Consider the following 12354-nt stretch of genomic DNA (forward strand, 5'->3'; position numbering starts at 1 on the left):
TCGCCGGGGGAATCGTGTTCCCAGCAGTGAGATTGACAGGTCAGCCTGCCAGCATTCAGGCCCTGCCCATGGACTCACAGGTTCATCACGGGACTGCAGTAGTAAATTTAGCTGAGACGTTTCTGCCAGCCTTGTACGAGAAGGGGGTAGAAAGTGAAAAGAAGGAGGGTAGTGAAACAAGAGGTAGGGAGGGAGCTGAGACAGACTTAGCATTAGCCAGGAAAGAATTTGTGCAGGCGCCGGAGCGAGACGAGGGGCTGATGGTTTTGGCAGAGACAGCTCTCTCTGACGCAGAATTAACAAGGGAACTAGTAGGCTATTGTGTGGAGGAGGAAGTGCTAAGGAAGAAAGGGAAACCAAGTACCGTACCCACAGATGAGGAATGGGGGGTGGTGCAAAAGAGTTATGGGAATGAGATTTTTAACCTGACCCACAAGGTACCCCTCGGTGGACATTTTGCGGTGCTAGAGGAAACAGTTGGTGGAATCATGAAAGAGGTTTACCGGCTGCACCGGAGGAAGGATGTTATTGATTATGGCCGACGTGAACTGAGACGGTCACAGGCTTTTGATATGCTAACAAACCTAGTCGGTGTTAGCGCGGAAATCAATGAAGCTAGGGTCCCCCTGATAAGAAAAAAAAACCATTTTGAAAAGATGAGTATAGTATTGACAAGATGGGAGAAGGCTATTGTTTTGGCCAACTCTGCTGATAAGGTCTCTCCCTTAATCCCCGAACAAAGCGACTCTTTAGGAGAAGTAATTAAACGACTCGCACATGTGTGTTTGATTGTCCCGAGACGATGCAAAGAACTGGGACGTTGGGTGGTGTTTGTTACGCTAGGCTAGCCTAGCGAGCAACGTTCCTGTAGAATGAGTAATTCAGTGACAAAAGGGCTGACGAACACAGAGGTGTGTATTGGCGATGTAATACGGCTGTCTGAAGCCAGCTTGATAGTGAACCTTGAAAAAAATGAGTTCGGCCACACGAAGGTCACTTATCTGGGAATTGTGGTGACACAGGGGCAGCTGGCAGCGATGCAAGCTGAAGTGCGGGCTATCTCTGACATCCCAACCCCGACAGACAAGAGGGCCCTCAGAAGGCTCTTGGAGATGGTGGGGTACTGTAGGAAGTTTTGCAATAACTCTGCGGTTACTACCCCTCCCCCTCCTACTAAGCCCTTGCGAGAGAAAACCAAGTCGGAATGGGACGACCCTTGTTATTGTGGTCCGGGACGAAATCCAATGAGAGGTTACATTGATCGCAATTCATCAGTGTTTTTGGCCACTATGAAGTTTGCTAAATTGGAGCCTGGTCTAAGGGATTATTAATAACACATATAAAAGGAACAGGAAATGTGATTGCTGACTGTCTGTCAAGGTATTGACAACTTCAAATTCGCTGTATTAGCCAAATAGCTGATAAAGATGTGTATTTGTGTATCAAATAATATATTCATGTTTGTAATTTTTACCCCGGTAAAAATCCTTAAAGGTGGGAAGTGTGACGAGAATACACATAGATTAAGATGTTAGCTGTCCTGTGCTGGCACCAGTGGGATCAGCAGTTGGTCTGCCAGCTGTCTTCAGGAGAAAGAGAGATAAGGAAAACAATGGAGCAGCATTTGGAGATGTTAATGAAGGGATGGGAGAGAGTAACGGAAGGAGAGCTGTCAAGATCGGCTCCCCCTTTGAACCCTGAACTGTTTGAAGTGATGGACGGGTGATACCCCAGCAGGGGGATAAACAGGGACAGGTTCGTTAAGGCAAGACACACACGACACCCCAAGGTAACGAGACCCTGGAAGCGGTGCGTCTCCCACAAGTCGGTGGGAAGTTTTGGACGGCTGGTCGCGGGACCAAGCCATAGATGCACAGGGTGGAAAGGCACGATCGGCAGGAACCTGGTGTGTGTCCACCCTTGCCTGGGTGCCAGGTTCACCGCAGAGGAACGATCATATCTGGAAACGGAGGGGTCACGGTCGGTGACCTCAGATGACATCACAAAGGGCTCGCCCGAAAGCTGACTGCGAAGAATATCGAAGGTCTGTGTGGAAGCCATTTGAATATTCATTCGTTTTGCTGTCTCTCTCCTTCCCCCCACTGTCCATCTCCCACAGCAGTGATTACTGCGAACTGAACTGAACTAAATTGAACTGAACTTTGCGTCACTTTGAAACTGGTCATTTACCCCTAGACAACGATAGAGCTTGATTGACCCTGTTATCTTAATTCTGTGTACATGTGTGTTTATCATTGCTGAACTGTTGCATTTATTATCCTTTTGATCAGAGTACTGTGTTGCTTGTTTCTTTAATAAAACTTTCTTAGTTCTAGTAATCCAGACTCCAACTGAGTGATCCATTTCTGCTGGTTTGGCAACCCAGTTACGGGGTGCGTAACACCTCCAACAATGTTATACTCCCAGCTGAATCTCAGCCACTCAACCAGGAAGCATGGTAGTAGAGCTGGTCTGCAGATGAAACAAGTAGTGCCGTTTCCAAGTCCCTCCTTGCCAGCATACTCCTAGCAAACATCCAGGCTACTTAAGTAAAATGGATGAATTTAAAGCTAGTCTTGTCTATAAAAAAGGACTGGGTTCATTCCCTCATTCCGCACAATCTGTTTTTACTCCCCATTCTCACCGGCCCACGCAACCACTGACATCCACAACTCCTCCCCTCTGTGATCACATTCTCTATCCGCAACCATAACCTAATTCTACCCAGTCTCCCTGCACTCGGCCCCATCCGCCGTTTAACCCACTCCTCACTCAGCACCCTCTGCCCCGCGGCTCAGGGGCGATTTGCCCACAGGCCCCGAGAAAAACGCGGGCGACATCCGGCCCTTGAACACTGAGACCGCGGGAAACCTATGAGAAAAGTAGCAGAATAAATCCGAAAGCGGGGGAACCAAGTCACCGGCCTATTTGTCTGTTTACCTGCTTCTGCCACGTTGTCAGCCATGTCTGCCGAGCCGTGGCAACACCTGTCGGCATCGATCTGCCCGTCCCAGTCCCAGTCCCGACCCTCCGCGCTGCTCCCTGCCCTTCCCCACCTTCAGGAACACGAATTCACCACCCTCACGATGCAGCGCAGGGCTGTCTGTCTGTATCTTGTTTACGGCGGTTGGCAGCGCAGGGCAGAGCGTCAATGAATCTCATTTGCAGCGAACAGCTGAATGTAATAGGTGCGAGAGAACTAGCAACACGCACAAAATGCTGGAGGAACTCAGCAGGTCAGGCTGAGGCGTGGAGGGTAATAAATAGTTAACATTTCGGGCCAAGAGTCTTCAGCTGGACTGGATTTCCAGTGTCTATACAGAACCTCTTGTGTTATGACAGCACAATACACATCTGTATAATAGTTTTATTTCGTTCCTTTCAGCAGTAAACGTGCACCTCCAACTGGAGGCACACAGTGTATCTAAATCTTCAATCAAATGATGTGGTGGTAGCAAAAATCTCAAGTAACAAAACAGAGTTGATAAATGATACAATGCTAAAAAGTCTTCTGGAATTCCAGCTGTTACCTCGAAGCTCCAGTGATCTGGGTTCGAGCCGCCTGCGTGAAATTTGGACGTTTCCAACACCAACCCATCACCACTCCAATTTCTTCCCGCATCCCAAAGGGCTTCAGGTTTATAAAGTACCCCCAGTGTGAGTGGTGGAATCTGGGGGAGTTGGTGAGAATATAGATAGAACAAAATGGACTAAGTGTAAATGTGTGCTTGATGGTCACTTCAGGCTGAGGGGGTGCTTCTATACTATGATACAAAGCCTTGGGAAGTTCTTTGCATTCTAGTCTGAACTCAAATACATGGTAATTACAGTGTCAAAACTGAATCAGCTCTGTTGGCTCATCTTGGCCTCCCTGATATACCATTCGATACAGGCCAAGGGCTACTTTGTGTTGCTGGACTAGAAATCTAAACACAAAGGTACTTTTCATCATTATGACTTGGTGCTGAAATAAATAAGGTACAATCTGCCAGAGTGTACATTCTTTCAAGCTTGGGCAAGTCATTAATCCCAAGAACTCAGATTGCGGGTCAAAGTGATCCACAGGCATAATCACAAATTCAAGTTACCCGTCCAGAGTATCGGAACATTAAGCAGGTAGATGAGAAAAACCTAATCCCACTATTGTGCCCTTGACCACTGCAGATGTTGTAAAATATGCTGGAAGAAAGTGCTGGAACTTTTGAAAAACATGAGGATAGATAAGTCCCTGGGGCTGGATGGGTTATATCCCAAGTTACTACTGGAAGCAAGCAAAGAGAACACTGTACCTTTGGTGATGATTTTTGTGTCTTCGCTGGCCACAGGAATAGTATCCTGTAGGAGTAGTAGACATTGGAAGGTGGCAAATGTTATTCATTTTTACAACAAAAAATGGGGATAATCCTGGGATTTAGAGACCAATGAATCTTATGTCGGTGGTGCGCACCATAATAGAGAGAATTCTTAGGAACAGGATTTACGAGCATTTGGAGAAGCATCATCTTATTGAGGATAATCAGCACGGCTCTATGAGGAGCAAGTCATGCCTCAGGGCCAGAAAGAGTTTTTAGAGACTACAAACAAAACTGATGAAGGTCGAGCAGTGCATGTGGTGTACCTGGATTTAAGCCAGTCACTCGACAAGGTTCCTCATTCAGAAAGTTAGGAGGCATGGGATCTAGGGAAACTTGGTTGTGTGGATTCAGAATTGTCTTGCCCACAAAGGCAGAGGGTAGTAGTTACAGCACCTTCTGCCTGGAGGCTGGAGGTCAATGACAGGTGGTATCCGCAGGGATCTGTTCTGGAAGCCCTGATCTTTGTGATTTTATAAATGACTTCGATGAGGAAGTGAAGGGGTGGATTAGTAAATTTTCATGAAGATTGGTGATGTTCTGGATAGAGTAGAAGATAGTCGTAGGTTACAATGGAACATTGATAGGATGCAGAGTTGGGCTGAGAAGTGGCAGACGAGTTCCATCCCAAAAAGCGTGAAGTGTTACATTTTGGAAAGTTGATCTTGAAGGCAGAACACAGGGTTAATGGCAGGGTTCTTAACACTGTGGAGGAACAGAGGGATCTTGGGGTTCACATCCTAAAAACCCTCAAAGTTGCACGCAAGTTGATAGCGTGGTTAAGAAAACATTAGTCGGGGGATTGAGTTCAAGAACTATGCAGCTTTTAAAAACTCCAGTTAAACTGTTCTTGGTAGTATCATGTTCAGTTTTGGTCATGTTATTATAGAAAGGCTGTGGCGGTTTTAGGGATGCAGAGGATGAAAGTTGCTGGTGGTGTATATGTTGATAAGATGCATTGATAGTGGATCGCAGAGATCGTTAATGCTCTAGGGCATGATTTTAAGGTGATTGGAGGAAAGTGTAATAGGCAGGATATCAAGATAGAGTAGCAGGTGTGTGGAACACATTGCCAGGGTTGGTGGTAGAGGAGATACGTTAGAGACATTTAAGAGAAATGTTATTTCCTGCTTTCGTTATTTATTGCTATTTATTTATATCTGTATTTGTAGTTTGTTGTCTTCTATGTTCTTGCTCTTTCATCGATCCTGTTTACAGTTACTATTCTCTCAATTTGCTGAGTATGCCCACAGGAAAAAGGTACTCAGGGTTGTATGTGGAGACATGTATGTATGTACTCTGATAATAAATTTTACTTTGACCTTTAGACTCCTAGATAGCCACACAGATAAAAAGAAATGAAGGGCTATGTGGGACAGAAGCATTAGAATGAGCTTGGAGTAGACTAAGAGGTCGACGGGCTATCATGAGCTGGTGGACCTATACCGTGCTTTCACTAGGTTGATCAGCAACAGTACCCTAAATGCATCGTGGAAATGGCTAACTGTGGTATTAATTACTGATAATCAAAGATTATGATGGTTGCATTTTGCCACATCTTGTCTCATCACAATGCACAGTTGGTAAGCCATTTGCTCAAAACACTGACGATCCAGATTCAATCCTGATCTCAGATGCTGTCTGCGTGGAGTTTGCATATTCTCCCTGTGACTGCATGGACTTCCTCTCACAATCCAAATATGCGATTGGTAGGCAAATTAACTACAATAAATTGCCCTTATAGTTCAGGTGAGTGGTAGAACCTGGGACTGAGTGGATAAGGATATGGAGAGAGCCTACACGGGAATGTAGGATTGTGTGACTGGGTGGTTCGTGGTTAGTGAAGGTGCTGGGCCAAGAGGCCTCTCTTTATGACACTATTGAATTACTCAGAGATGCCGTACAGAACAGGTCCTCCTGGCCCAACAAGCTGCACCACCCAGCAACCCACCTCTTCTCACTGTTACCATCAGGAATCCTGAAGGCACACATGCAAAGATTCGGGAACAGCTTCTTCCCCTCTGCCATCCGATTTCTAAATGGACATTGAACCCATGAACACTACCTCACTACTTTTTCTTAAACAACTATTTAATAGGCATATTATATATATTACTGTAATTCAGTTATTTTCCATATTTAGCATATATTTCATTGTACTGATGCCGTTAACTTAACAAATTTCACAGTGTATGCCGGTGATTTTAAACCTGATTCTAATTCTTAGGATAGATCCAAAGTGCCAACCACCCTGACCTCCAAATCTGAAAACAAGCATTAAGTTTAGTCACACTGACAATTTAATATTTAAATCCAGTGTCATAATCACAAAGAAATCACTATTACATTTCAGAAATTTTATTTCCATGAAAATACACTGCTGAAAAATTCCCAGTACTTCTTTTCACTCTTTTATAAGATCCTCACTTTGGAAGAAGGGTAGAAAAGAATTTGCTAATGAGATTTTAGGAGTTGAAAAGTGAGACCACACCTTCAGCTAGACCAATACACTTGGGGTCACCTGTAAGTTATAGAAGCATATCTGTAAGCTCTTTCTTCAAAATAGTGCAGAGACCTTAACAAACCTACAAGAGAATCCTTCAATGATATTTATCATTGGTCTAAAAGGATTCTACGGGTCTTTCAGAAGTGCCTTGAATAGCCAGTTCTATTCAATGTCACACAACACTACATTGATAAAGGGAGTGATTTGGAAAGTAACAGTGCCATTCTTATTTCAAGATAAATGTGCTGTGAGTTCTAAATTTCATGGAACTTGGAACTGAACAGAGCAGAGGAGAGGCAGATCTGAGGCCTGTCCACCTAGGCATGTTCTAGGTAATGGGGGTCCTTAATGATGGCTGCTGCCTTTTTGAGGCATTGCCTTTTGAATATATCATTGTACTGCAGGAGACTAGTGCCCGATGGAGCAGGAGGCTACGAGAACACTCAATATAGAAGATACAAATGTTATGTAAAGACACAAATGTAATAATAGTGTTGCTCGAGAAGGGGTTTAATGTAACCCTCCATGTAGAGGATCTACAATTCCTGTACAAACTGCACAATTTCAGGATACAATGATGGAAGGGTGTTAAAAACAAGTGAGGAGCAAGGCTTGGCTTAGTTAACTACAGGAAAGGGAGGCTTGGGGGTTCAAAATGGCAAGACCATGGAAATGAGCTGAGGACAGTTGCATGTCACAGCAGAGCGTAGGGAATGGGAGAGTGATTTTGAGGAAGTGAGATGTCCCTTCTGCACATTATTCCCCCACGTTCAGATCCTCCTCTTCCCACATCTGGTTACACTTCTTACTTTGTTAAAGATTAGCATTTTGTCACAGCTCAGATTCTCGCTGCAGAAAATAAAACAAACAACAGAAGTACTCAAGGAACCCACCAACTTTTATGGTAATTGCAGTAAGTTATATTCGTCAGAAATAAAAGCATAAAATGTTGGAAATACTCAGTAGATCAGGCATTATCTATAGAGAACAAAAAACAAAATTAACATTTCTGTTGAAAATTCATAGAACTAAAACATTAACAGCACCTGACCTGCTCAGCATTTCCAATATTTTTTGTTTTGCATTTCCAAAAGTCATAACTTCCATGATCTATCTAGGAACTCCTCTAGATAGAATCTCGAGATTCCTAAACTTTAGCTCAATCAATTACACACTTTGTTGTACAAATTTATATTAAAATGTCAACTCATCGTGACCATTTCTCAGAAGCTTGATTTGTTCAATAACGTATAGATAAACTTCAACATATAAAAATTTCCATCAAATGGATTTATAAAATAAAGTTTTACAAGGAGTAATCGATTTCGCATGGTCAACCCGCATCTTGGATGATATACCCACCTGTGAAAAGAGATAGCTTTAGCTACTTTGCCCTGCCTATTGGTACAGAAACATGCTGAACAAGATATCACCATTCTGCAGACCCATTAATAGAAGGAAATTTACTCGATGCATTTCCATCAAGAAGCAACAGCAGTGTCAATCTCTGTACAACAAGATGACAAAATTGTTAAACAGTCATAGCTATCGCATAAGAACTGGGTGATAAACAACATTTTTCCTCACAAAATGAAAGAAATATTAGCCGATGTAAATTCTTCAAACTCCTAATTGATTCACTAGCACCAAGTCACGCCAAAACCCCGCCCGGCTGCGATCCATACGACAAGATGGCGCCGACGGAACTTCCGGCACTCCCCACTCCCCCCTCCCCCCTCCCCCGGGACCCATTCTGCGTAGGACCGCATCTCCTGGTCACCGCCCCCTCTTGAGGGGCGGTACTAGCACCGCAAGTGCCTGGATTGGCTGACAGGTACTGTCAATCAGCGTTGCTGGGTGGTGCCCAGTGTGTCAGGGAGAGGAGTGTGCACAATGGATGCAGGTAGGCCTGGGCTCCGGCTGGTTTGAGTTTCTTGGGGTATTTATGAGAGGCGCAGCTGCCGATGTTGTTCTATTGTTGCGTGTCAGCCAGTGCAGTGTTTCCCTCTCCAACACCCACCCTTCGTCCGCGTACTGGGCCTGGAACCAAGGCCGGGTTGGGCTGTCTGCTGCCCCGCTCCTGTTGGCAGCGACGTCGCACTCGGTCTTTGGCCCGCACATTGACAACGTCCAGCAGGCGCTTCAGGACGCTTGGTGCAACGTGACTCACCGCTTTATGAGATCCGGGGCGTCTCTCCGAAACGTGACCTGGCCTGTCTGCTGTGTCCCTTCGTTCTGGCTTGCCTTGTTCCACTTATTGTACATCCCATTGTGTGAAGCTAGACACCATCCCCGGCTTTTCTCTGTCCCACGGTCATCACATGGTGTTCTCTTGCTCCACTTTCCAGTCTGGCCTTTGCCAGTCCAGGATCGACGATTTCATAATTTTATAAAATTGTTTTTTTGTAAGTTTGCTGTCGTGTCATTATAGAAGTCGTTCCTATAGTAGTTTCATTCTCCGGTTCCATTGAAGTGGTTTGTGGCGTTCCCTATTGTTTAATGCAAAGCATTAGTCTCATTTTAAATTGCACATTATTTACCTTGGCACTGTATGGCGTGTTGCTACGCAAACTGCCGTGTGGCAGGAAATGAGTTTGCACATAATGATTCTCTGTATAGTATTGTGGATCTCAGTCTCAGTGTGATCATGCATGGTCGGTTATGTGTTAATACTTCGAAGTGAAAGAATAGAGTTCTGGTCACCTTAGACTTCTTACTAGCACTTGATGGATGTTAAGAATCTACTGTGAAAACAATATTTCAAGAAGACAATAGCAGGATACAGAAATAAAACTGCCTATAAAACACATTTTGCTGAAAGTATTCACTTTTATAATATGGAATTTCTTCCTAGATGTCTGACAGGCAGTAAATAAATAAAATGTGCTGTTTTTGGGTGTCGAAAGATGTCTTATTTTCTTTTTGATCCATGTCACACTGGCAGGCAATCAGCCATCAGTTGTTACCTTCAGGATGTTGAGTCAACTGTATCAACTGGATCGTTGCATTTCCCTTTCAGTGCAGATCCTCTGGGGTGTCCTTTGCACAATGCTGTAAAAGTGAAATTGGTGACTAGATTCTTTTTGTATCAGTCCTTCAGACAGTGATTACATTTGAAGTGTAATCCAGAAACAAAAATAGTGCCAATACTGGCAATATTCAGGTAGATGACCTTTCACCAGAATTCAGTTGTTAATGAGGCATTCTTATGAAATTAGAATTTCATAACCCCCTTGCAAACTCTGAGCACATTTCTAATCTTCCTATCCATTTGTCCTTGAAAGTTATATTAGCTTCTTTTGAATAACTTCATATTTGAATATCTTCAATCCATTTTCTGCCTCTGGTGCAGCAATGAAACAGATTTAACCAAATTAAGATGTTATAGTTTATGAGTATGTTGTTAATCCTCCAGCCACTTTCACCCATTTGCAGCCTTTTGGGTTGGATTCATCCTGCTCCATCTCCTTGATTATCTTTGGACAGAATTTGATACACTGGCTGATTCTATCATTTCTCCTCAAATGGCCTCTTGCTCCAAGTCCCCCACAATATTTGCTTGTCTCTTTTTCTTATCTACCTGTTCTTCAGTCAATCAATGGCCCTGGATAGAAAGTAACAAATGAATGATGTAAGTTTCTTTCTGACACAGTTGTACTGCAAGCATGGCTTTGACCATATTCTTACTGTCCCATGCTTCCACCTTGTCTGCTTTGCATTTATGCAACTAAAGTCCAGGTGCCTTTTAATACCTTCACTCTCCTTTGAGTTGTCAAACAGCTGCTTGAGCCACTGTCTCCTGCAATTCAATATTGGGAACCTATCTCACTTTTTGGAAATTCTACCAACTGCCACAGTTGCTTACAAGTCAAACAACTCGTTGTCAGTTTTGACCCTGAAATGAGAGTCTTGGCTCTGGATTCTGTGCATTACAAAAAACATAAGCTGTCTCTTTTGTCGTTTGCCTTAACCTAGTTTATTGACAAAATATTTGCTAGTCCCCACTTGGGTATTCTAATAAAAGTGCTGGATACACTTGACAAGTCAAGGAAAGAGAAAAGTTAATGTATCAGGTTGCAGACCCTTGATCAAAACTGGGAAAGTGAAAAAACACAAGTTAGGTTTGGGGTGCAAAGAGGATGGGGAAATGGACAGGACAAAGGAAGTATCTCTAATAGGACATGGCATGATAATAGGTTAATGAGGGCAGTTGGGTAAGAGAGAAAAAATAGACATCAGAACATATACAGTAAATGCTATCGAATATAGGTCATAATTGTAGAAAATACTGAACAGATGAGATGGCCACTTTCTGGCACACTGCATCAATATGCAGGGGTGAGCCTGGGCTCTCAGTTAATCACTCCACTCCCATTCTGACCATTCTTTCTGTGGATTCGTGCACTGTTGTTCACTGTAAGCCCGAGGAACAGCATCTTCCCTTCCATCTGGGAACACTATGTCTTTCTGACTCTCGCATTCAACAATTTCAGGTAACTCACTTCCTCTGTTTGTTCTAGAACTGGCCAGCTCTTTCAGGCTTCATCAATTCCTTCATCAAAGTATGCACAAGAATGAGTCATACATTAAATATCCAGAAGGCACAACTTTCTTCATCCTACTACCTCCACCCATAGGACTTAAGTCATTTTGGAAAACAAAGGATGGTTGCAGAAGTAGGTCTTCCTTGACCTGAGGGATTACCTTGGTAGATTATTTTTCCCATTGTTCATCAGCTGGTGTCCATATTGCAATCCTGCCTGCCCTCAACCCCTTTAACTTAATTTTCATTTAAAATTCTAGTGCTTGTATACTACAACCAGGTATTCAGTGATCTATGTTGGTATCTGATCTGGAAAATCTTTAGCTTCAAACTTCTCAATCTTCTTCCCGCCACCTCCTAGATTTAACTCTCACCCTGTGAAAGCTCCACATTCCTCTGACTTCATGCACCACTGTTCCTTTTATTTAATTCTTGGCAATCTTCAGCGGCCTGTACCTTAAATTTAGGGATTCCATGCTGCTACCTCTTCTGCTCTGTCAAGATGCTCCTAGAGTACATATCGTTGACTGAAGCTTTACCACCTGGTTTAACATCTGAATAACTAAATCTGAAGTTTTACTTCACCCATTTCATATCCTGATTGGAGTATCTAGATTTCATGTTCAGCTCCTTTGTGACCTTTTTGTTACCACTGAAATGAGGCTGTCATTGTCATTCTGCGCAATGTTATCATTGTTGGGGTGTGCTGTAGTGTAGATTAAATTGTCAGCCTAATAATTCAGGGGTTAGAGTAACAATCCAGGGACTCGAATTCAAATTCCACTGCAGCAACTGTGGATTAATAATCTGGAATTAAAACTAAGTGGCTAGGCCTAGTAACACTAGCTGCAAAACTAGCAGATAACTGTGGTCAGCTCTAAAATGTCTTCCAAAACAGTCTAGCAAGCCACTCAGTTCAAACACAATCAGGAATAGGCAATAAAATCTGGCCT

The 12354-nt window shown here is 43.5% G+C and overlaps 2 protein-coding genes across 3 annotated transcripts in view; one reads left to right on the plus strand and one right to left on the minus strand.

Moving 5' to 3' along the window:
• thap4 (THAP domain containing 4) overlaps positions 1-3185 on the minus strand; it is a 67731-nt gene extending 64546 nt beyond the window's left edge. The window contains exon 1 of one of the 2 annotated variants that reach the window (XM_063046232.1): positions 2941-3185. In XM_063046232.1, the coding sequence (XP_062902302.1) occupies positions 2941-2965 (25 nt within the window). In that variant the 5' untranslated portion in view covers positions 2966-3185. The remainder of the gene's footprint in view (positions 1-2940) is intronic. The other variant, XM_063046231.1, reaches the window with a different exon arrangement.
• Positions 3186-8721: 5536 nt separating this feature from the next.
• atg4b (autophagy related 4B, cysteine peptidase) overlaps positions 8722-12354 on the plus strand; it is a 78364-nt gene continuing 74731 nt past the window's right edge. Inside the window, exon 1 of the mRNA XM_063046233.1 lies at positions 8722-8761. Within this exon, the coding sequence (XP_062902303.1) occupies positions 8752-8761 (10 nt within the window). The 5' untranslated portion in view covers positions 8722-8751. The remainder of the gene's footprint in view (positions 8762-12354) is intronic.

Source organism: Mobula hypostoma, chromosome 4 (assembly GCF_963921235.1).
Source record: "Mobula hypostoma chromosome 4, sMobHyp1.1, whole genome shotgun sequence".
NCBI classification, from domain to species: domain Eukaryota; kingdom Metazoa; phylum Chordata; class Chondrichthyes; order Myliobatiformes; family Myliobatidae; genus Mobula; species Mobula hypostoma.